At 39.8% G+C, this 26275-nt stretch overlaps 1 protein-coding gene across 4 annotated transcripts in view; it reads left to right on the forward strand.

The window, feature by feature from the left end:
* Positions 1-26275, forward strand: part of LOC130921088 (adenylate kinase 7-like) — a 167248-nt gene that overhangs the window by 99161 nt on the left and 41812 nt on the right. For all 4 annotated transcript variants that reach the window (XM_057844733.1, XM_057844742.1, XM_057844751.1 and 1 more), the window contains 3 exons: positions 6143-6220; positions 11974-12123; positions 21349-21477. In XM_057844733.1, the coding sequence (XP_057700716.1) occupies positions 6143-6220; positions 11974-12123; positions 21349-21477 (357 nt within the window). The remainder of the gene's footprint in view (positions 1-6142; positions 6221-11973; positions 12124-21348; positions 21478-26275) is intronic.

Below are 26275 nucleotides of genomic sequence, written 5' to 3' on the forward strand. Positions count from 1 at the left end.
TTGAGCTGATGCTCCTCTGCAAAGATCGGAGCTGAATAAGGTAGCTTCCTGGACTAAAGACCCTTTTGCACTGCAGGAACCTTTAGCAGTTCATAGGACAGTTTAGTTGCTAGAACTGTGAAAGTCTTGTTTCCACAAAAAAGGAACTGCATTGCTCTAAGAACACTTTAAGGTTCTGATCTCGGGCAGGGCCTTTTGTAGGAGTTCCGGGAGTTCACAGGAACCATATGAAGCAAATGGTAGAGCAGACAACTGAGACCGCCCCTTCCTCCCACTGGAGGAGTGGTTCTTATCCTTGATAAGGGTACCAAACCCCACACGTTTTCCATGAGGATTCACCGAAACTTTCGGAATTAGATAATAATGCATTTTTTTCAAAATCAAAATCGATACATGTAAGCAAGCAAGCGAATAATTTAGCAAATTCCCGTTAAAAATTCCTAATTTGACAGCATGTTTTATAAACAGGTCATAATTGAGACCGTGGTGCCCATTGGTCTGTTGAATTCCCTCATACCAAGTGCAAGTAAACCTTCCACTGAGCAAACCAGTTCCTCCAATCAGATCGAGGACTAGCAGTTAAAAAAAATGGAGTAAGCCTGTAAATTGGGAGCAAATCAGTCCAAAACCTAGTCTAAAAAGCATAGGCGGAGTTTGACTTTTGGGGCAGGGGGGGCACAACATCTTGATGACCCCAAAACGCAGTGTCAGCAATAAAATTAACTTACAAGAATATATATAACAATAAGTTGAACATGAGCATTTTATTTTGTTTCCCATCATTCTTGAGGGGAATTCCAAATCAGACTGCTTAGGCTATACTTTTCGCCAAGATCATCATCCATTGAATATGGTACGCCCGCCGGTGTCGTGCCAATATAGTTACCCCAGTCAAAAATTGTATCACCTGGGTGGAGCCATATGGAGGTAGATTTGTGTCTTCATTATTCGATCTCAAAAAAAGTTGCTTCAATCAAAAAAGGTTCAATCAAAATATATTTTTTCAAAAAAAAAAAAAGAAAAAAAAAGTTAAATTTGAAACTCAAAAAAACACATTTGAAAGCTATTTTTCTTTGGATTTTTTTTTTTTTTTTTTTTTTTTTTGTAATTTTTTTTTTGATTGAAGTAATGTTTTGCGTTTGGGCCACATTTTGACTAACACATTTGTGTCTTTATTATTCAATCAAAAAATAAGTTGCTTCAAACAAAAAAATATATTTTCAAAAGAAAAATCACTTCAATCAAAAAAAAAAAAAGAAAAATTCAATCATAGAAAAAAGGTTTTGAATGCGAACAAATTTTTGAGACTCAAAAATTTGTATTTGAACACTTAATTTTTCATTTAAAAAATTTTCTTTGATTTTAGCAATCCTTTTTGTGTGACATTTGTGTCTAAATCATTGAATCCCCCCAAAAGTTGCTTCAATAAAATATTTTTAAACAAAGAAAAAAATCATTAGAAAAATCAAATATCCCTCCCCTAATTCTTGTTGTTGTTGAAAATAATATGCAAAGCAAATGACCGTCATCATGTCCTCATCATCGTCATCGTCACCGTCATCATTTTTCTAACAGATCAGGTGATTACATGATCTGTTCGAAATAATACCCATTATAAAAACATCTTTTTTGTTCATTCATTTTTATTGTTTGTTTTATTGCTTTACAATTTATATATACATATATATATATATGTATACGTATATGTATATACAGTGCCTTCCAAAGTATTCGGCCCCCTTGAATCTTGCAACCTTTCGCCACATTTCAGGCTTCAAACATAAATATATGAAATTTAATTTTTTTGTCAAGAATCAACAACAGGTGGGACACAATCGTGAAGTGGAACAACATTTATTGGATAATTTAAACTTTTTTAACACATAAAAAACTGAAAAGTGGGGCGTGCAATATTATTCGGCCCCTTTACTTTCAGTGCAGCAAACTCACTCCAGAAGTTCAGTGAGGATCTCTGAATGATCCAATGTTGTCCTAAATGACCGATGATGATAAATAGAATCCACCTGTGTGTAATCAAGTCTCCGTATAAATGCACCTGCTCTGTGATAGTCTCAGGGTTCTGTTTAAAGTGCAAAGAGCATTATGAAAACCAAGGAACACACCAGGCAGGTCCGAGATACTGTTGTGGAGAAGTTTAAAGCCGGATTTGGATACAAAAAGATTTCCCAAGCTTTAAACATCTCAAGGAGCACTGTGCAAGCCATCATATTGAAATGGAAGGAGCATCAGACCACTGCAAATCTACCAAGACCCGGCCGTCCTTCCAAACTTTCTTCTCAAACAAGGAGAAAACTGATCAGAGATGCAGCCAAGAGGCCCATGATCACTCTGGATGAACTGCAGAGATCTACAGCTGAGGTGGGAGAGTCTGTCCACAGGACAACAATCAGTCATACACTGCACAAATCTGGCCTTTATGGAAGAGTGGCAAGAAGAAAGCCATTTCTCAAAGATATCCATAAAAAGTCTCGTTTAAAGTTTGCCACCATCCACCTGGGAGACACACCAAACATGTGGAAGAAGGTGCTCTGGTCAGATGAAACCAAAATTGAACTTTTTGGCCACAATGCAAAATGATATGTTTGGCGTAAAAGCAACACAGCTCATCACCCTGAACACACCATCCCCACTGTCAAACATGGTGGTGGCAGCATCATGGTTTGGGCCTGCTTTTCTTCAGCAGGGACAGGGAAGATGTTTAAAATTGACGGGACGATGGATGCAGCCAAATACAGGAACATTCTGGAAGAAAACCTGTTGGTATCTGCACAAGACCTGAGACTGGGACGGAGATTTATCTTCCAACAGGACAATGATCCAAAACATAAAGCCAAATCTACAATGGAATGGTTCAAAAATAAACGTATCCAGGTGTTAGAATGGCCAAGTCAAAGTCCAGACCTGAATCCAATCGAGAATTTGTGGAAAGAGCTGAAGACTGCTGTTCACAAACACTCTCCATCCAACCTCACTGAGCTCGAGCTGTTTTGCAAAGAAGAATGGGCAAGAATGTCAGTCTCTCGATGTGCAAAACTGACAGAAACATACTCCAAGCGACTTGCAGCTGTAATTGGAGCAAAAGGTGGCGCTACAAAGTATTAACGCAAGGGGGCCGAATAATATTGCACGCCCCAGTTTTCAGTTTTTTATTTGTTAAAAAAGTTTAAATTATCCAATAAATTTTGTTCCACTTCACGATTGTGTCCCACTTGTTGTTGATTCTTGACAAAAAATTAAAATTTTATATCTTTATGTTTGAAGCCTGAAATGTGGCGAAAGGTTGCAAGGTTCAAGGGGGCCGAATACTTTTGCAAGGCACTGTATATATAAATATATATATATATATATATATATATATATATATATATATATATATATAGGAAAGTCAATTACATGAAATGACACTTTTCGGCAACCGGGGGGGGGGCTGCCCCCCCTTAAACTCCGCTTATGCTAAAAAGCCACCTTGCCTAGATTTAGTCAGCGAATGAAAGTAGATCTCTGCGTTTCTTTCCCTTTGCTGAACCCCCTTAGACCACAGGTGTCAAACCGATTCCAGAAAGGGCCAAGAGGGTGCTGGATTTTGTTCCAACCGATAACGTGCAGAGAGTTTACCCAATGAACTTGCTGCTGAAACAAGCAGCACCTGTCAAAGTTTAACTGATTACACATAGCTTTCCTTTTTTTCTCCTTTTCTATTCTTTGAAAAGGTTGTTGGGGAAGGAGCAAAAAAAGGGAAGTGCAGGCTTCACTGTTCACAGCCTTTCTCCAGTTACAGTGGGGCGAATAAGTATTTAGTCAACCTATACTTGTGCAAGTTCTCCCACTTGAAAATATTAGAGAGGCCTGTAATTGTCAACATGGGTGAAACCTCAACCATGAGAGACAGAATGTGAAAAAAAAAACAGAAAATCACATTGTCTGATTTTTAAAGAATGTTAACCCCCAAATTACAGTGGAAAAAAAGTATTTGGTCACCCACAAACAAGCAAGATTTCTGGCTGTCAAAGAGGTCTAACTTCTTCTAACGAGGTCTAACGAGGCTCCACTTGTTACCTGTATTAATGGCACCTGTTTTACCTCATTATCGGTATAAAAGTCACCTGTCAACAACCTCAGTCAGTCACACTCCAAACTCCACTATGGCCAAGACCAAAGAGCTGTCGAAGGACACCAGAGACAAAATTGTAGACCTGCACCAGGCTGGGAAAACTGAATCTGCAAAAGGTAAAACGCTTGGTGTAAAGAACTGTGGGAGCAATTATTAGAAAATGGAAGACATACAAGACCACTGATAATCTCCCTCGATCTGGGGCTCCATGCAAGATCTCACCCCGTGGGGTCAAAATGATAACAAGAACTGTGAGCAAAAATCCCAGAACCACACGGGGGGACCTAGTGAATGACCTACAGCGAGCTGGGACCACAGTAACAAAGGCTACTATCAGTAACACAATGCGCCGCCAGGGACTCAATTCCTGCACTGCCAGACGTGTCCCCCTGCTGAAACCAGTACACGTCCAGGCCCGTCTGCGGTTCGCGAGAGAGCATTTGGATGATCCAGAAGAGGACTGGGAGAATGTGTTATGGTTAGATGAAGCCAAAATATAACTTTTTGGTAGAAACACATGTTCTGGTGTTTGGGGGAGAAAGAATACTGAATTGGATCCGAAGAACACCATACAGGAACACCATGCTTTGGGGCTGTTTTTCTGCAAAGGGACGACTGATCTGTGTAAATGAAATAATGAATGGAATGTATCGAGAGATTTTGGGTGAAAATCTCCTTCCATCAGCAAGGGCATTGAAGATGAGACATGGCTGGGTCTTTCAGCATGACAATGATCCCAAACACACAGCTAGGGCAGCAAAGGAGTGGCTTCGTAAGAAGCATTTCAAAGTCCTGGAGTGGCCTAGCCAGTCTCCAGATCTCAACCCTGTAGAAAATCTGTGGAGGGAGTTGAAAGTCCGTTTTGCCCAATGACAGCCCCAAAACATCACTGCTCTAGAGGAGATCTGCATGGAGGAATGGGCCAAAATACCAGCAACAGTGTGTGAAAAACTTGTGAAGAGTTACAGAAAACGTTTGGCCTCCGTTATTGACAACAAAGGGTACATAACAAAGTATTGAGATGAACTTTTGGTATTGACCAAATACTTATTTTCCACCATGATTTGCAAATAAATTCTTTAAAAATAAAAAAAATGTGATTTTTTGGTTTTATTCCCACATTCTGTCTCTCATGGTTGAGGTTTCACCCATGTTGACAATTACAGGCCTCTCTAATATTTTCGAGTGGGAGAACTTGCACAAGTAGTTGTTGACTAAATACTTATTTGCCCCACTGTAACTGGAGAAAGGCTGTGAACAGTGAAGCCTGCACTTCCCTTTTTTTGCTCCTTCCCCGACAACCTATTCAAATCGGGAGAAAAAAAGGAAAGCTATGCTGTCTGCAACGACAAGGAATACAAGAAACAAAACATGAGAAGTTGACAATGCATGCACAAGATTTAAAGAAATCAAAACAACATGATTCAAAACTATTGTTCCCCTAATACATTACTAGCTTTTGAAATCTCATTAATTCGTCTCTTTGGACAGAGTGTTAGTTGAATGTTAGTTTTTATGTTGCTTAAATCAGTTATATGCCCTCCCTTCTATTGACCATTGTCAAGGTTATTTTTTTTTTTTTTCTTTTACCCTGTTTTTCCTTTTTTTAACTTGTTAAATGATCATGAATCACTTGCGTGTATGGATTTTATTGTAGATCTTGTCAATTGCCTATTCCTTCCTGAAATTATATTTAAACAATGATGTTAGATGATTACATTTTCTCTGACAAATCTGTTCATTGGACAAAATGTCCAAAGGCAGAAATTAGTATTGACTGGAACTGTTGGGATTGTTGGTTCAAATCTTTTACAAGCCAACCTACCCCATGAAAAACACGGATTTCAGTCATTTTAAGAATCATCAAGTGAGACTATGAGAATGACAAGCTTTTTTTCAATGCCAGTAATTTTGGAGATGTGAAATGAGTGTACTTTTATGTTCATGTTTCAGGTTGTAAATGCTGTCTTTGTAGGGATGTGAATTCACATTTGATTTTGTTTTAATCAGACCATTGCATGCGCACTTGGATTGGGGAAGATCCGGAGAAAGCCATTTGAAGAGGCCTTTCTAAAACAAGACCTGAGTGTAGGTTGCAACCGAAACATTTTGTTTTCCGAAGACTTCAAAAGACACAGTTGTACACTCACAATAATAGAATGACAGAAAATTATATTTTAAATGTGTCAAATTAAATTGGCCACGACATCATTTAGTTCAGCTTGCAAAAGGACATCATATGTGTAAATCTCTGTGGTTCTTGCTAAAATTTATGTATACACACATTTAAAGTTGCCAAATGTCATGAACATTTGGGGATGTGCACGATATTAAAGCTGTTTTTTTTTTTTTTTTTTTTTTTTAAAACAGAAACCAAAGACTTCATACTACTTGACATGACATGGGAAACGGGCCGATCCATAGGGGGCGTATTTTTAAAAACAAATTCAAATATTTTCAAAACCAAGGATGCTACCTACCTATAACCAAAACAGTCACCTACCTTAGCCATATATGGGTCTCCATGAGCAGCGGCATAAATAATTCAAAGTCGTTCCCTTATTAAATCCCGATTATTTTTTTATATATAAGTATAACAAAAAAAAAAAAATTACTGCAAGTTTTCAACAGCTAATAAATCACTCAATTTAACATCAGAAACTTAATACTTGAGGAGAACATGCAGAATCAATTATAAATAATATGTAAATGGATTATTCGTAAATTCTATATACAATCACAACTTATTATTGACTAGAATAGCCCTTTGTTATCATTATACAGTTATACAATGAAATTGTGGAGCATCCCTTTACAGTGCAGTATAAGTTAAAATCTCAAAAGTGACGTGCATGTATGAAATCTAAATAAACATAAATCTAAAATGCGTATGAAATAGTCCTATAATTTCGGCAGTGCAAATAATCAATATGGTGTCACCGGGATGTGATCCTCGTCTTTCAACAATCACATTGCCTTTTTCTATGCCTTGCGTTTTCTGGTCAGCTTCCTCGACTTGTGCAAGTCCCTGTTCCTCGCCATCTCCTTTCCGCCCTCCTCGACTCTGCTCCTTTTCCTGCTGGCCTGCCACTCCAAGGCCTTGTTCTTCCTCACTTCTGAATTAACATCCTTGGAGAAGTTCGCACCAAAACAGTTGAAGAGGGACCGCCAGGAACTCCAGCAGGTGCTCTTGGGCTTCCTGCACATCAGGGAGTCCTACAGCGACATTCCGAAGGACGCCATGTGGGCTATGGGGAGAGATGGCCGCTTAAGGACCATCCGGCCTGTCTCCAGGTCCCCCTTGTCCCTTGAAACATCTCCAGGATGTCGACCCTGTGTGTCCCTGTGATCCTCCTTGCCTGTGTGACTGTCTTGAGGATGACGACCGCCATAATAAGCCAGACGCTCTGCTTTTCGATCAAAGAGCGCGCCAGCACCTTCTGGGTCAATTTGTAGCCGGCCTTGACAGACTTGTAGTTCTCCCACCTGGCCAGCACCTTCCGGCTTGAGAGTCGGGCCGTCCTCATCCTCTCAGCTCCTAATAAACAGGTTTGTTTTGGAAAGATAGGTGTTTTGATTAATCTTTTTTATGAAGTGAATAAGGTTGACCACTTACTTCAGCCCCAGGACACCTGGGCGGCACCATACAGCAGTTGTTGTGGAAGCTACTTTAGATGACCTTCCGAAGGTGCACGGGGTCAAAGTAGACAAAGATCTGCTTGTTGCCGTTGGCGTAGGGGTCGGTGTAGGACCATGGTGTTTCACTGAACGTTATTCGATTGAAATATTACATAAAATAAAACACGTAAAAGCTGATTGTTTCCAACATGGCCCCTATAGCAAAACAATGAGGTTTTTCGATTGAAAATTCTTGTGAATGAATGCTTAAATCCCTGAATTAAGCAAAAAAAAAAAAAAGTGCAGGTAACATTTATTTTGCGTAAATATGTTGAATGTGCGGCTTGTCTTTAAAGAGCACACGACATGAGAAAAAAAGTCTTAAATGCCATTATTATGTGAATTAGAATCATATTTTGAGACAATTCTACTATATACAACAATTTAGCAAAGCGCAGATGACGAGAAATTAGTCTTTTAATCTGCCGGCTGGCCACGCCTACCATTATAGGGCTTTATCGTCCCCAACAGGTGGATGACGTCAGCGGTAGACTGGGCTCATCGGTTGTACTATTCAGCCCATTGAGGGGGAACTATTCACAACGAGGAAAACGCGACGAAGAGAGCTGCAAAATGTCATTGTTTCTGTCTCTTTACTTCAATATTTTTACAGCATTTTCTTTTTATCCAAGCATTTTCCCCAACTGCTAAATAAATGGCATCGTCATGACAAATAACAGTCTTGTGCTAAATGGAATATGAAATCATAAAAACGCATTTATTCAGGACGACATGGCAAAATTACTCCATAATGGTCAAAACTGTCGACTTCACCTTTACTGTCGCACCTCCCGAACGATATTTTATGACACCTAAATCGGACATATGTCATTTCCCTTCCCTGGCTTCGGAGAATATAAACAAACCAAAAGGCGTGAAAGCTAGCCGACATGCTAACCCGAACCGAGTGATGTTTCAAAGTCTTCCATGCGAAAAATCACACATAACTAGCTTGGATTATTTGACATGACGGCTGGCTTGCCGATTGTCTTCGCGGATCGGCAAACCGCCCGGCGGAGAGCAATTTACAGTTCGTTCCCCAGAGGAGGGTTGCTGCAGTTGTTGAGCAGCTAACGTCCTGCTAATGTGCATGAGGAGAGCGTTTTACATGCCTATCAATGATCAAACGTAAGTAGTCTTTTATTTAAAGAAAGTTTGTCGTGTTTACTTTGTAATAACTGTATTAATATTTGTCATAATACTAAACAAGATGTTTACTCACTTCCTTGTAAGTCCAATGGTCCCACAGTAGTTGGGCTTGTTTAGGCCAATATCCACGGTGAATGGGAACCTTTTGAAACTCCAAAAAGGCGCATACTCCTCTCCCTCATACAGAATTATTTTTCTGCAGCCGTTTGGCTTGCGTGATACGAAATATAAACGTATTAATCCGCAAAATCAGCTGAATCCTTCGTCCTCATACACAACTGTATAGTGAAGAGGACGCCTTCTACCGTACACGTCACAGCGCCCTCCTCCTCAATGCAAGACCGAAGCCGGAAGTCAGTCATTTTCATGACGCGGGATTTAAAAAACTAAATAAATATAGCGATCGCTTCCACACAAATCCAAGCGGTCCATATCATTCAGGAGCATAAGATACTACGTGTATTATGAAATAAACATGCTTTTTCGTGTCACATGCACTTTAAGTTCACTGTGGCACCGCCTTACTACAAGAAAGAGCTTTTTACGTTGAAATTCTTGAGAATAAATGCTTAAATCCCTGAATTAAGCAAAAAAAAAAAAAACAGTGCAGGTAACATTTATTTTGCGTAAATATGTCGAATGTGCGGCTTGTCTAAGTTCACTGTGGCGCCGCCTTACTACAACAAAGAGCTTTTTACATTGAAATTCTTGAGAACAAATGCATAAATCCCTGAATTCTTTATAGATACATACATAAGTCTCGAGGCTTGGTTAAAAGCAAAAGACAAGCATATATTTTACTTAAAGATGAGCCGCACGTTCGCCATATTTAAGTTCACTGTGGCACCGCCTTACCACAAGTCAACAACAAAGGGCTTTTCACATTGAATTTTTTGTGAATAAATGCTTAAATCCCTGAATTCTTAATAGATATGGACGTAAAACATTCCCGATTCCTACGTGAAAAGCAAAAAATCGTGCAGGTAGCATTTATTTTGCGTAAATATTACGAATTAGTCATTTACGAAAATTATCCCCCTCCATGTGTAAAGAAAGCTTTTTCCATTGAAAATTCTCTTCGTCTTTATAGATATGGATGTAAAACGGTCTCGATTCTTGGTTTAAAGCAAAAAAAAATAAAATATTGCGAGGTACAATGCCAACGCTGTGGCTGCTAATTCCTCCCATTGTTTTTTTCCTCAACGTTTCAAAATGCATGCATGGTACGAAAACTATAATAATTACCTTAGATCCTCGAACAAATCAGCCTGAGACAATCCTTCTGGTTAGTATGCGGTCCAGCTTTCGTACTTTTCAAATGTAAATCTGGCTTTCACTCCCACCGACTTCTAATAAATGAAGCTGAGTCACACAACTCCTTCCAGGCAGGCGGGGCGCAGTAAATGAAGGAGTTTTGATGTCAAGTATTTAGATGTCTAGGCAGAAACCTAAAAGGAACCCTTATTAAATGACATGTTGGTTTTGTATGCTTTATTTGAATGTTAGTAACTACCATAATTTCCCGAATATAAGGCGCATCCGTGTATAACGCGCACCCCAAATTTACTTGTAAAATCTAGGGAAAATTATTGTACCCGTGTATAATGCGCACCCTAATTTTAGCACCACTAAATAGAAGAATACAAGAAAACAGAGCTCGTGTATAGATACAGAAATATCATTTTACTGACTGGTGAAACACAGCACAAGCATAGCACTTTGGTAGTTCAAAACATTACCGTAAACTGACCATATGTACGGTAATAATATGATCTGATAACTTCTTGAACTTACCAGAATCCAGGAGAAAACAAAACAGATGTGACTTTTCTTTTAAAGGCTGCTGTATAACTTGCATGATGAATAAATGTTTCCTCCATGGATTGATACGGTAAAATGAAAGTGAGAACGTAAGTCGGAAATCCGAGAGAGCTCATCGCTGTCGACACGACAGTAAAAATAGGAACTATTGTTATATGGGTTAGAGTTTTCCGAGGGACAGATATAGTTGACAGACACAGGAAGTCTGTGTTGTTACATTTGTTATGGTCCAAGTTGCGGAGCTGCAATAAACGTTGACTCAACTGAGTTCAAGAAACTAAATTCTGTGCTTTATGAAGAGTGAAAAAAGCAGAATTTAACACAGACGAAATCTTTCGGCCGATCATAGTGAAGTATTACCGAAACAAAATGGTGACGTCACGTACGGTAATGGTCGGCAACGGATCGCCGCATACGTTTCTTCAACACAACATGGCCGTGTGAATAAAAAAATTGTTTATATATATATATATATTTCTGTCTCCATCCATGTACCCGTTTATAATGCGCACCATAATTTTATTTGATTTTGGGGAAAAAAGTACGCGGTATATTCGGGAAATTACGGTAATCTATAATATACAAGATTTTAAACTAATTTGCAGCTCAATATAATAATAATAACTTTTTTGCAACTGAAGTCCCTATTTTGTTTATGCTGCAAGGTTGTGTAGTAAAATGGTGCACCGTATTTACGTTCCGCAAGAAGAGCCTATATTCCGCCTACATTCCTTTCAGGGTGTGAGGACTACGATTTCGTGCTTCATTTTGTCAAATTACACCTGGAGTGTAATCTGCCAACCACCAGAGGACAGTCTTGACTCATTAAAAAAAACTTCTAGGAAGAAATTATATTTTGCTGAGACATTAATGCTGCTCTATGTCTAATCAAAGTGCTTCGCACATTTTCCACGATGCTTTAAAGACACCACAGGATTGATCATGCAGGCTTGATCATAGGACTCGTAAGGGTTAATATACAAAGCAGAACATTTTGCAGTAAGAAATTAATAGAATACAAAGTACTGGAAACCCAAAACACAAAAAAACTGCATTATTATTACTGATATTGTTATTATTGCTGGGATATGCTCCAGCTTCACACCTTGAACAGGATAAACGGCATAGAAAATAAATGAGTGTCATTGTTAGTTGCTCAAACATTCTAATACTGTCTGTGATATTCCTAACAGATCATGGACATTGATTTGTTGCAAGTCAATCTTTGCATGGAAGGAGGCCATCTCAAGGAACTGTTCTGTGTCCAGTGGTTATGTGAGTTTGGCCTAGTGGAGAACATAGAGCTTGTGGTGGAAGAGTACCGCCAAAACAGGGGACTGCTGGTATGTATCCGCAAGAGTGGCATGTATTTGGCAGGTTACAGGAAAAAAAAAAAAAAGAAAAAAAAATCACATAGGTAACTTATATCTTAAGTACTTTTTTTACTACATTGCAGTCATTATAAAATATGTTATTGATCAAATTGATAGTGATTTATAAGAGAAATTTCAATTCACATTTTAAAAGGATGTTTAATGACAAAGCTGTGACACGGTTTTCCTTTAACTTGAATAGAATAGCCCTTTATTGTCATTATACAGTTGAATGAAATTTTGGAGCATCTCCCTTTACAGTGCAGGATAAGTTAAAATCTCAAAAGTGACTTGCAAGTATAAAATGTAAATGAATAAAAAATGTGTATGAGATTGTCCTATGTTCAGGCAGTGCAGATAATCAAAGTGAAGTAGCAGCAGTTTGACATTGATGGTATTGAATATTGCATGTTAATATTGCGCATCAGTAAGTATTGCACATAGAATATGTGTGAATAGAAGTTAAGTAGCAGCAGTTTGACAATGAAGTCGTTGAATATTGTATGTGTGTAAGTATTGCGCATAGAATACTGCATGTAAATGAATTTTGGACATTGGTTGATGTATTACATATGGAGGGTGGAGATGGCTTTTGCAATGAAACTCTTCCTCAGTCTGTTTGGTCTTGCTTTTAAACTCCTATGGTGTCTCCTGGAGGGGAGCAGTTCAAACAGCTGGAAACCCGGATGTGAGCTGTCCTTGAGGATGTTTAGAGCTCTGCTGAGGCACCAGGAGGAGTAGATGTCCATCAGGGAGGGGAGAGGACAGCCAAAGATCTCCTGTGCTCCTTTGACTGTCCTCTGAAGCCCCTCCATGTCTGTGGCAGTGCAGCTCTCGTACCAGGTGCAAATTCGGTATGTTAATGGCATTGTCTCACAGTGAGTCCCAACCCCTAAGTTAGTGTCTTATGTGAGTGAAATATATGGATAAGATTTTACACTCACCATGTAACACACATTCTGTTCCTGGTTGGATTGTTGTTCTCATTTAGGCAACAAGTAATAATAATAATAACTAGGCCTGCAAGCAGGACTGAACAGGCCCACGCAATCTAGCGCAACTCGGACCTCACGCAACTCGGACAGTGTGCAGGTCAGGGTGGTGGCAGATCGTCCTCTCTAATCATCTCATTAGAACCTAACATGCTCGAAAGTCGCCTCTTTACATTCACACACCTAAGAGATAAAAACCCCTATTGGAGAGAGTACTACAAAAAAGGAGCAAATAAAGGGTCGTCACTGCAACAGAAAGAGACATGTGGACATGGGCCGTAAAATAAGTATTTCAAAAGGGCTTGAAACTACAATGACCAACCTGAAAAGAACTGGACATATATTAGAAAAATGAGTGACTTTCTATTGCCACTAGTTGGCGCTGTGGCAAATGACCCCTACAGGACCCTTCAGAGTATGACTCAACAATCACGAGATGTTTGGCGCAGATATGTTGTAGAAGTTATGACTGTTCAAAACTTGTGGTGAGACGAAATGGCTTCAGTCATTTTCACTTCTCCTGTTGGACTCTTCTGCTTCAACCAAACCTCAGTATTTTTCATCAGGCACCTGAACACATGTCTTATGGCTCCCCTGATGCAGGTTTCAGGTGAATATATTTTTTTACTTGGAGGAGGAGCCTGTTTAGTAAAAAAAAGGCATTTCCTGTTCCCACTAGGGGGCGCTAGGCCTAATGGGTAATGTTTCAATGCACTCGTGTTAAGGGTGGGATCCCGCACATACATGCCAGATATGAAAAAGATTGAACGTTGTGTCAAGCAGCTATTAGTCTTTTACTGAATTTGTCATTTTGCCGAAAAAATGGCCGACTTTGGCACAAAGCCCAGGTCAGACCCATGGATGAAAACGCACCATTTTGAAAATTTTAGATCTCCTATGTCTCCTGAATAGTCTAACCAATTTTGAAGATGATCCAACTAACTCCGTCTGTGATAAAGTCTCAAACGTGCACCCTGTTAATTGATAAAAATTTCATATTCGATCCAAAATACCCGATTTCCTGTTGGGTTTGGAATATGGGTTCAAGAGACTTTTTGGAGCAGTTTTGCACAAGGTATCGACTCCCCAAATTTCATTGCTCTACGATTAAAAAAAAACCTAATAGGAAACGCCTTTTTGAAAAATTCAAGGGGGCGCCACTGAGCCATTTTGTTACATTTTTTTTGTAACGTCGCAAGATTATCGAAATCCACGCGAAGCCGCATGTATGTGCAAAATTTGGTGAGTTTTCGTGCATATTCAGGCCTCCAAATGTAAACTATACTACAAATGGATAAAATTTTCACATTCGATCCAAAATACCCGATTTTCTGTTGGATTTGGAAAATGGGTGCAAGAGACTTTTTGGAACAGTTTTGCATAGAGTATGGACTCCCCAAATTTCATTGCTCTACGTTGAAAAAACCCAATAGGAAAGGCCTGTTTTAAAACTCCTTTCTGTTGCCACTAGTTGGCACTGTAGAGTTGATGCAAATGACCCTTACAAGGCCCTTCAAGGTATGACTCTCAACAAGCACGGGAAGTTTGGCGCAGATATGTTGTATATCTGCTGAGTTATGACTGTTCAAAGTTTTTTGTGAGACACATTTTTGACGGTCATTTTCACTTTCCTGTTTGGTCCCCTCCGCTTCAACGAAACCTCAATATTTTTCATCAGGCACCTGAACACGGGTCTTAAGGCTCCCCTGATGCAGGTTTGAGGTCAACAGATTTTTTTTCCCTTGGAGGAGGAACCTGTCTCGTAAAAAAAGGCATTTCCTGTTCTCACTAGGAGGCGCTAGGCCTAATGGGTAATATTTCAATGCACTCGTGTTAAGGGTGGGATACTACACATACATGCCACATATGAAAAAGATTGAACGTTGTGTCAAGGAACTATTAGTCATTTACTGAATTTGTCATTTTGCTGAAAAAATGGCCGACTTTGGCACCACGCCCAGGTCAGACCCGTGAATGAAAACGCACCATTTTAAAAACTTAAGATTTCATATGTCTCCTGAACAATCGCACCAATTTTGAAGATGATCTAACAAACTCCCTCGGCGAAAAGGTCTCAAATGTGCACCCGGTAAATCGATATGAATTTCATATTCGATCCAAAATAACCGATTTCCTGTTGGGTTTGGAATATGGGTAAAAATATTTTTGGGGAGCGGTTTTGGACAAGGTAAAAAGTCCCCAAATTTCATCGCTCTACGCTGACAGACCCTAATGTTATAGGCCAATTTTAAAAGTTCAAGGGGGCGCCACTGAGCCATTTTGTTACATTTTTTTGCAACGTTGCAAAATTATCGAAATTTACAATTTTCCGCACGTATGTGCAAATTTTGGTGACTTTTTGTGCATGTTCAGGCCTCCAAATTGGCCGTTTTCATTTGCCATAAAAAAAAAAAAAAAAAAAAAAAAAAAAAAAAAACCTCTGCAAAACAATAGGGCCTTCGCACGCTTAGTGCTCGGGCCCTAATAATAATACATTTTATTTATAACGCACTTTACATTTGAAAAGTTCACAGAGGTTCTGCCTTTTGTTAAAACAAAATCATGTTCGAGCCTCTGTCCAGCAATTTCAGTCTTTCATGGTGTGGAAATCAGCAGCACTAGCATGCAAATGTCCATATTGTCCACCTTCACGGGCTTAGATGCTTTGTCTTGCCTCCATCCCCAGGCCGTTGTGAGCACCCTTATAGGTAGTCAGAACAGTTCTCATCAGAGTAAAACAGGCTATTGTTATTGTGGTGCCTGCTGCCGTTGTTTTCAGGGTAGTGACGGGATCTGTCATTCACTTGAGTAAACGAATCCATTCCAGATCGTTCAGTAAAAAGATTCGTTCAAACAAATCGTTCAACGAATCGTTCGCCCCCCTCATCTCCCTCCCCGTCCAAATGAATCGTTTGGTTAGTGAAGGGGAAATGACGTTGCCGAACGAATCACCAAAGACCGCTTCGCAGTATAACTGAACGGGAAGTGACATTCTTGGTCCCTCCCTCTCTCTTGCATACAGGCTCCTCATTGACCGCTCATCGTAGTTTCAGTAATGAGTGACAGGCGATATCATTCTGCTTTCACAGACAGCTTTGTCTCCCTCCCGCTGCTGCAAAAGCGAGGGAGAACTTCCGCGTCGTCTGTCCTAGTTCTATGGGCTCAAAGTCATGGCTCGTGCTTGCATTTCGATTTAGGTCACGGTTAAACATTTTCCTTTTGTGGGGGGAGTGGGGGTTTGGGGTCGGGGGCGCACGGACTTTCTTTAGCATGTTCTTGATCACATATACAATGCTGCTGCTAGCCTGCTACCAGCCAACGCAGCATGCTTGCTGTCACGAAAATAAAAATAAATCAAAAGTTTAATTTCTAAATATGGAACGACCAACACATCATATTTACCTCTCGCTCTGTTGTATTTTTGTTTTTATGCTCATCACTATTATTTTTACTCACTATTGTTAAAACTATAAGTGTAAATAGCTAGTTGTCGAATGTGCTGCTCTGAAATAAAGACAATACTACATTTTGATATTTGACAGTTTAATTGCAAATCAGTATTAAGATGATCGTATTGAATTTTTGCAACTGGTATTAATAAATAAAATAATCCGGTCAGCTCCCCTGTCGTCCCTGCATCTCAGATCGTCAAATGCTGACGAGAAATGATTGTTTGCTCTTTACGATGTCGCCTTTCTACCCTCATTAGTCTGTTAAGAAAAATGTAGACATATTGCGATATTTCCCGTGTCCGCGTGCGTTGTTTTGGGGCGCTTGAGTAGTGCATGATGGACGGATTGACATAATTTGTCAAACCAACCAACATCTGACACGAAAAAAAAAAATAAAACACTAGGAAAAAATGGACATGTATGTACCGTTTCATTGCAAATCAGTATTATGGTGATCGTATGGAATTTTTGCACTGGTATTAATAAATAAAATAATCCAGTCAGCTCCCCTGTAGTCCCCGCATCTCAGATCGTCAAATGCTGACGAGAAATAATTGTTTGCTCTTTACGATATCGCCTTTTTACTCTCATTAGTCTGTTAAGAAAAATGTAGACATATTGCGACATCTCCCGTGTCCATGTGCGTTGTTTTGGGGCGCTTGAGTAGCACATGATGGACGGATTGACATAATTTTTCAAACCAACCAACACCTGACACAAAAACAAAAAATGAAACACTTGGAAAAAATGGACATGTATATACCAATTCATTGCAAATCAGTATTATGGTGATCATACTAAATATTATTTTTTTCTGTGCACATATGAGGTAAATATCGCTGCCATGAAGCCTCCATATAGTGACAGTTCTTTGCCCCCTTCATTGCCGTCACGCGACCGCAACTCAGCTTTTGCTTGCCTCGTAGCTACCCGTGTTTTAAATTACTGTAAATTTGATAGTATGTCGTAATAGGTAGTCCCGAGTCTGTTGAGAAAAGTAGTACACTAAACCATGCTCGCTAGATTTGTGTGGTGTTTTTGTCTTTTTGAGCTGCATTTGATAGGCTCCACGTTAACAAATATGTGACAAAGTCCTTTCCTTTAATTTTTTGATTCGTTCACCGCACAGTCATTACTGGAAAGTCAAGTTAGCAGCAAGCTAGGTCAGGAACCGGAGGACTGAGTCACTGAACGGGAAGTGACAAAACTCAGTCTTGCCCCCCTGCCTGCACGCTGGCTGCTTATTGGCTACACGTGGAAGTGAGTGACATACACCCTGATTCTGTTTCCGGTCCCTCCCCTGCCCGCGATGAGGCTGGCGTCTGATTTGTCGTGTGCGATGTCAGAAGACGCTGCCGCTTGCTCAACGCCCTCCCACGCAGTGAACAAGCACCAACTTCATAGAACGAATCAGTGCAGATGGTGATTAGTTCGGTCTCGTTCACCCAAACAATTCGTTCAAAAAGAACGAATCGTTCGCGACCGATACAACACTATTTCAGGGTGCTGGGCTACGTCCTCCTCTGCTCAGTACATTGTCGGTACCAATGTCCATATTGACTACAAGTGAAGCACGCTTGGTCTCATGGTTGTTGACAATGCCTCCCCTGCCCCTGTTGGTGGGATGCCTGTGCCATCCATATTTGATTCTCTGTCTCTGCCTTTTTTTATTTGTCTTCATTTTTCTATTTCTGTGACTATTTTTCTAGCTTGTGCTAATTGCAACTTCAAAAGCTTTGGCTGCATGTCTTTCATTTCATCTGAAGATTTACACACATCATTGATTATAAAACTATGAAACCACTAATGTAATGCAAAAAATAAAAATAAAGATGATGCAAATAAAACATATGAGATCAATTATTTGATTCCCTGGGTGCTTTTATAACCCTGGGTTATTTTTATTAAAATAAATTATTTTATTTTATTTTTTTAAATAAAAAAGAAACTGCACATGATATGAATTTAAAATAGTGTAGTATGTAATATGTAACCCAAGGGCTACTGAGCTGCATCACTTCCCGCTTGTGATGACAATATGGACTAGTACCATTTTGAATCATCAAAACATTGATGCACAGTTACAGTGCTGGCCAAAAGTATTGGCACCCCTGCAATTCTGTCAGGTAAAGCTCAATTCCTCCCAGAAAATAATTGCAATTACAAATGCTTTGGTAGTAATATATTCATTTATTTTGCTTGCAATAAAAAAAACACAGATGGAAAAAAAACTAAATCATTATAATTTTACACAAAACTCCAGAAATGGGCCGGACAAAAGTATTGGCACCCTTTGAAAAAAAAATCAGTTGATGCTTCGCTAATTTGTGTAATTAACACCACCTGTTACTTACCTGTGGCACGGAACAGGTGGTGGCAATAACTACATCACACTTGCAACCAATTAAAATGGATTAAAGTTGACTCAACCTCTGGCCTGTGTCCTTGTGAGCACCACATTGAGCATGGAGAAAAGAAAGAAGACCAAAGTCTGAGGACATGAGAAGCAAACTTGTGTGGAAGCATTGACAATCTCAAGGCTACAAGTCCATCTCCAATGACCTGAATTTTCCTGTGTCTGCCTTGCTCAGTGTCATCAATAAGTGTAAAGCTCATGGCACTGTAGCAAACCTACCTAGATGTGGATGGAAAAGAAAAATTGAGAGAGGTTTCAGCAAAAGATAGTGCCGATGGTGGATAAAGAACCTCGACTAACATCCAAACAAGTTCAAGCTGTCCAGCAGAGGGTACAGCAGTGTCAACCCTTACTAGCCGTCGGCGTCGGAATGAAAAGGGACTCAATGGTAGTATACCCAAGAAGACCCAACTTCTGACCCAGAGACATAAAAAAGCCAGGCTGGAGTTTGCCAAAACTTACCTGAGAATGCCAAAAACATTTTTGAAGAATGATCTCTGGCCTTTGGGAAAAGGCATCAACATAGAATTTACAGGAAAAAAATGAGGCCTTCAAAGAAAAGATCACGGTTCCCACAGTCAAAAGTGGTGGAGGTTCCCTGATGTTTTAGGGTTGCTTTGCTGCCTCTGGCACGGGACTGCTTGACTGTGTGCATGGCATTATGAAGTCTGAAGACTACCAACACATATTGCAGCATAATGTAGAACCCAGTAGTGTTGTGAACGATTCGTTCTTTTTGAATGAATTGTTTGGGTGAATGAGACTGAACTAATCACCTTTTGCACTGATTAGTTCTAGGAAGCTGGGGCTTGCTTGTTGCGTGGGAGGGTGTTGAGCAAGCAGCAGAGTCTTGACACTGTGTGCGACCAATTAGACGCCAGCCTCATCGCGGGCAGGGGAGGAAGCGGAAACAGAATCAGAGCGTCTGTCACTCACTTCCACGTGTGGCCAATAAGCAGCCAGCATGCAGGCAGGGGGCAAGACTAAGTTATGTCACTTCCCATTCACTTACATGGTCCTCCGGCTCCTGACCGAGCTTGCTGCTAACTTGACTTTCTCGTCAAGCGGTGAACGAGTCAAAAAATGAAAGGAAATGACTTTGTCACATATTTGTTAATGTGGAGCCTTTCATATGCTGCTCAAACAGACAAAAACACCACACAAACCTAGCGAGCATGGTTTAGTGTACTGCTTTTCTCAACAGACTCGGGACTACATATGACGACATACTATCAAATTTACAGTAGTTTAAAACACTTTCGCAGGTAGCTATAAGACACGCAAAAGCTGAGCTGCGGTCGCGTGACGGCAGTCACGGCAGTGCGGGGGGGAGAGAACTGTCACTGTATGGAAAATGAATATTTCGTATGATCACCATAATACTGAATGGTAATTAAATAGTATATACAATGGGGCAAATAAGTATTTAGTCAACCACCAATTGTGCAAGTTCTCCTACTTGAAAAGATTAGAGAGGCCTGTAATTGTCAACATGGGTAAACCTCAACCATGAGAGACAGAATGTGGAGAAAAAAAAATCACATTGTTTGATTTTTAAATAATTTATTTCCAAATTAGAAATCTGAAAATGGCAGTTTAGAGAAGGCACCCTTCAAATCTCAGAGACCTGGAGCAGTTGACCAAAGAATAATGGTCAATAATTCCAGCAGAGCATTGTAAGAATCTTATTGATGGATACTGGAAGCGGTTGTTCGCAGTTATTTTGTCTAAAGGTTGTGCTACCAAGTACTCGGCTCAGGGTGCCAATACTTTTGTCCGGCCCATTTTTGGAGTTTTGTGTAAAATTATAATGATTTAATTTTCATTCTCTTTTGTGTTTTTTCATTTCAAGCAAAATAAATGACGATATTACTATCAAAGCATTTGTAATTGCAATCATTTTCTGAGAGAAATTGAGCATTATCTGACAGAACTGCAGGGGTGCCAATACTTTTTGCCAGCACTGTAGAACTTCAAGTAACCACTGCAGCTTACTTGGCGGCCGTGTTGCAGTTGGTAGCTGGAGTTGTCCTGGAACAGAAGGGTCAGCGGTTTGATTACGGCTACGATTGCCCACAGCCGAAGGGTCCTTGGGCAAGGCACTCAACCATAATTTGCCCTCAATGGGTTGGCAGCGCCTTGCATGGCAGCAGCACCATTGGTGTATGAATGTGTGTGTAAAAGGATGAATGTGTGCTAATGTAAAGCGCATTGGGCATGGTAACGATGTAGATAAATGCGCTATATATGCACTGTCCATTTACTCACCTCCGTTTTGCATGTATTTGTTATTTTCACAATAAGTCTGAATCCATGTATTCTGTGTTCTTTCTAGCCCATTCGTATGTGTGTTTTGGGTCCTCCTGCAGTCGGGAAAAGCAGAGTGTGTATGCAAATATGTGACCACTACAAGCTCCATCATATCAGGCTGAATGAGACAATCTCTGAGACCATCTCAAACCTGGTAAGAGTCGCTGAGAAGCATGTGCAAAATACTTTCATTATGTTTCCCAATTGATTTAAGATGTTACAAAATATTTATTTAGGCAAGAAAAAAATATCTCGTTTTTCACAGTTAATCAGTACGAGAACCCCCTGCAAAAAGTGCATCACCACAAAGTAGAAATTGCCTGCCCCCCCCCCCCCTCCAAAAAAAATAAAAAATAAAATTGATTGACATAAACAGTACTTATTAACATGTATTTACACTAGGGCAGTCAAACTCACGTTAAAGGGCGTTAATTAATTTTTTTTTAAATTAATCACGTTAAAATATTTGATGCATTTAGCGCATATGCCCCGCTCAAACAGATTAAAATGACAGCACAGTGTCATGTCCACTTGTTACTTGTGTTTTTTGGTGATTTTTCACCCTCTGTTGGTGCTTCGGAGCGACTGATTTTATGGGTTTCAGCACCATGAGCATTGTGTAATTATTGACATCAACAATGGCGAGCTACTAGTTAATTTTTTGATTGAAAATTTTACAAATTTTATTAAAACGAAAACATTAAGAGGGGTTTTAATATAAAATTTCTATAACTTGTACTAACATTTATCTTTTAAGAACTACAAGTCTTTCTATCCATGGATCACTTTAACAAAATGTTAATAATGTTAATGCCATCTTGTTGATTTATTGTTATGATAAACAAATACAGTACTTATGTGCAGTATGTTGAATGTGTATATCCGTGTTGTGTCTTATCTTTCCATTCCGACAATAATTTACAGAAAAATATGGCATATTTTATAGATGGTTTAAATTGCGATTAATTACGATTAATTAATTTTTAAGCTGTGATTCACTCGATTAAAAATTTTAATCGTTTGACTGCTCTAATTTACACATATTTTATAATTTACGGTAGAGTATTTAAATATTTTTACAGTAATTACAATACCTTTTACATCTTTTGCGTGATACGTGAGAGGAACTTGGCACATCTGAATCTCATGTAGGTCCATCGTGGGCAAAACAAGCGAGCAGCGGGGATGATGCTTCATTTGCAGGGAAAAAAAATAAGTTATAAAATTCTCCTAGACATGTTTTAGGTTTGTAGCTGGTTTTGGTTGCGCTCAAAGTGGGTACAAATGGTGAAAATTACAATATAAGGTAAAAGGCCAGGCAAGGCTGCAGTATGCGTAGCTAATCAATTCACGAGATAAATTCGCTTTCATTTGTTCCATGGTTTGTCCCACACCATAGGCGAGGCTGCTGTGGTGCACACCCAATAAGCTCATGAGATAAATCCACATAAATTTGTTCTAATTCTTTTATCTTGGTATAATCATCAAACTATGCAGGTGAAGCGGAACGATCTGCCCCCTTCCAAGTTAGCAATGGGGTCAGACAGGGGAGCATCCCATCTTCAATTTTATTCAATTTTTAATTGAACGAACTGTCAGAACTGTTAGGCTGTATTGGCTGAGCGAGATCGTGTTGGTTCGTTTCACTTAAATGGATCTACATTAACTCTGCTTTATAAGATATATAGGCTACGTTGCTAATTAGTACCCCAAAAAAGTTTGCACTCACGGTTTCCAATAATTATAATTTTTGTGTTGGTCTTTTTTTTTTACTGTGGCGCAGTGATATTGATACGGCGGAGTATCAAAGTCAGTGTGTGAAGTAGGTCACGTGCACCAATAGGAGACGAAGATTGTTGCCATGGTTTCAAAAACACACAACATGCCGTTAACCACGTCCAGCTCCGACGCGAGCGAATATGAACAAAAGATAAGGAAACCGCATTCCAAATTTAGTCAAAAGGGATTGAAACGATGCTATATGCATCACTAATCTGTATATGGTGAACACGTTTAGAAATTTAGATGACAACGGTGGGAAACTTACAGAGCCTGTGTCAGACGATGGCTTTCTTGCAGGGTCCGTCCAACGAAGTTGCGATAAATTATAGACATAGCATCGATGTCGATTTTGACAATGCTCCTGAGGACGCCGGTTTTCATAAAACATGCTACACTCGGTTTATTTGCAAAAGGCTTTGAGTTCTTTCTGTATTGCCTATATTTTTTGTCTTATTCAATTTTTGCCATGATTCAGATACACGTAGGAGGGCATGGTAGCAATTCGGTTGATTTTCAACCATTTATGATCATTGTGTGCAATTTTAATTATTAGTCTTTCATTGCATAGTAGGTTGTGATATTTTTAATAAAAGACACATAAGCTTTTAGCTAAAATTAATACATACTTCATTATGCTGGGTGAAAATCACTTATGTTGAAGCGTTTTCTTCAAGAAATTAGCTACATTTCTCACTCGAAATTCACCTATGTTTATTTTTACTGAGGCACCATTACTTGTTTCAAATGTTTTGTTGATGTGTTTAAACAAGGTGTTGTAAACAAACTAAAGACTATGTTGTTTGTCAATACCTCATTTTTATATATGTTGTACCAACCCCCTCCTAGTTATTTAATGGCAATGCTATGCAAGTCTCAAACTAAACTTTTTGCTCAATGTAAAACCATCTAACATAATAATGTTGACTTCTTAAAATGACCATAATAGTTATAAAAGACCCCACCCCCAGTTATTTAATGGCAATGCTATACAAGTCTCAAATTAAACTTTTTGCTCAAGGTAAAACAATCTCACATAATAATGACTTCTTTAAATGACCATCAGTTACACCCCAGAATTCACATTGTAAGTCTTAACTTCATATGTGATCTGACTAGAAAGCTCCAAGCCCCTAAGCCCCATTATTATTCACAACAAAAAGCGTGTATGTGGCTTATTTGTAGTCAATGTCAATCATGTGAAAAAGCCACGTCGATTCGATGTTTATTATTTTCCACTTCATTGTTGGATGGACCCTGCAGAGAAAGCCATCGTCTGATGCATGCTCTGCAAGTTTCCCACCGTTTTTGCGAAAATTCCTACACGTCTTCGCACTGAACAAAGAAGAGATGCATTGTTTCGATGCCTGTGGCCTATACTACGAACGGAGTTCAACCTCCCTAGAAGTAATCCTGCTTACCAGCAAGTAACCGGATTTGACAAAACCTGGTTACCTAGTTTGTGGTCAATCACACACACACACAACGAAATGACACTGGAAATGTTTGTTAAATATATTTCTCGTATGAGGGCAAAGCTCCACATTCGTTTACATTCAGCGAAGCTGACACAGGTTTCTGTATAGCATTTTCAACAATCAGTTTAAAGCCTTTCCATACCCCGCTCCAACCACTTTCCGAATCGCACGGCATACTGTGTTCTTACTCAGTTATTCAGCATTACCGATGGGATACATATATTGTCCGCTGGCGAAAGAACAGGCACACATTCTGCTTGATTGTGAGGGCCTGACTTCAGCGGGTTACGTTAGAAACGTCGGCCTTAATCAGCTGGCACAGGTAACGAATTCCCTCTGCTGAAAATCTGTATCTTTCATGGAGAATATTGTCAGGGGCTCTAAATACCCGCGCCCATCTGAAGAGAACCCCTCACAATCCGAGTGCCAATGTCGTACGGGTCGTCCAGGTACCCTGTCATTGTCAAGAGGACACGTCCGCGGAGGAGTGCTGTTTAAATAGAGCGTGGATAATCGGAAAGCTGGGGTTAAGCAAGATCTAACTCTGAGACGAGCAGCTTTGACGTGTGACATGAGTTGCCATGGCAACATTCCTGGGTTTCAACATATCCATCTTTCGCAGTCCCGGTAAGCCGGGAAGTTAGGCTGCGCGTGATGAAGTTACTCTTGAAGTTATCCTGCTCAGCCAGAAAACCGGCTTCGTAGTACAGGCCACTGTTGACTAAATTTGGAATGCAGTTTCCTTATCTCTTGTTCATATTCGCTTGTGTCGGAGCTGGACGCGGTCAACGCAATGTTGTGTGTTTTTGAAACCATGGCAACAATCCTCGTCTCCTATTGGTGCACGTGACCTAAAACAGCTTAACACACTGACTATGCTACTCCGCCGAATAAATATCTCTGCGCCACAGTAAAAAAAAAAAAAGACCCGACACAAAAACGTAATTATTAAAAAAATGACTGCAAACCGTGAGTTGAAACTTTTTTGGGAACTAGTTAGCAATGTATGTATATTGTAAAGCAGAGTTCATGTCCAGTAGATCCACTTGAGTGGAAAGAAATCCATTTTCTAAGCACTTTCCATGGCCCCAATACTGTAAAACTGGCTGCATGGTTGGTGGGTTGGTAGTGAACCATCTAATGCAGTGTTTTTCAACCGGTGTGCCGCGGCACACTAGTGAGAGATCGTCAGGTGTGCCGTGAGAAATTATCTAATGTCACATTTATATATATAAAATATATATATTGTAATGTCCGTAACTGTGTATGGGCCCTTGAAGGGGTCATCAGACTGCAGAGTGGTGACGTAGCGGGAAGCAAGCAAAGAGGGAGGGAAAACGGTGTGTAAGCGAAGTTAGCGGTCGTATGTTGCAGATGCCGCTGTTATTTTGTTTATTATTTTCCATTGTTGCCACAATAAAGTGGGAAATTCATCAACCACTCCTCTCCTTTCTATTTCCCCATTCGGGCTATTACAATATATTTCTTTACGTCATCAGGCAGAGTTGCAGTAGGACGGAAGAAAGGAGTAGGTAGAAAGTTCTCGGTCGTGTGTAAATGAGCGAAGCATTGCATGTGTCGCATTCAAAAACTGCTCGGACTTTTAGCCATCAACGACCTTGCTGTCCACGACAATGTGCACCCCAGCACGTCTACTGCACATCATTTGTTAGACCCGTCATATGTCGATATACT

Source organism: Corythoichthys intestinalis, chromosome 1, assembly GCF_030265065.1.
Source record: "Corythoichthys intestinalis isolate RoL2023-P3 chromosome 1, ASM3026506v1, whole genome shotgun sequence".
In the NCBI taxonomy this organism is placed as follows: Eukaryota; Metazoa; Chordata; class Actinopteri; order Syngnathiformes; family Syngnathidae; genus Corythoichthys; species Corythoichthys intestinalis.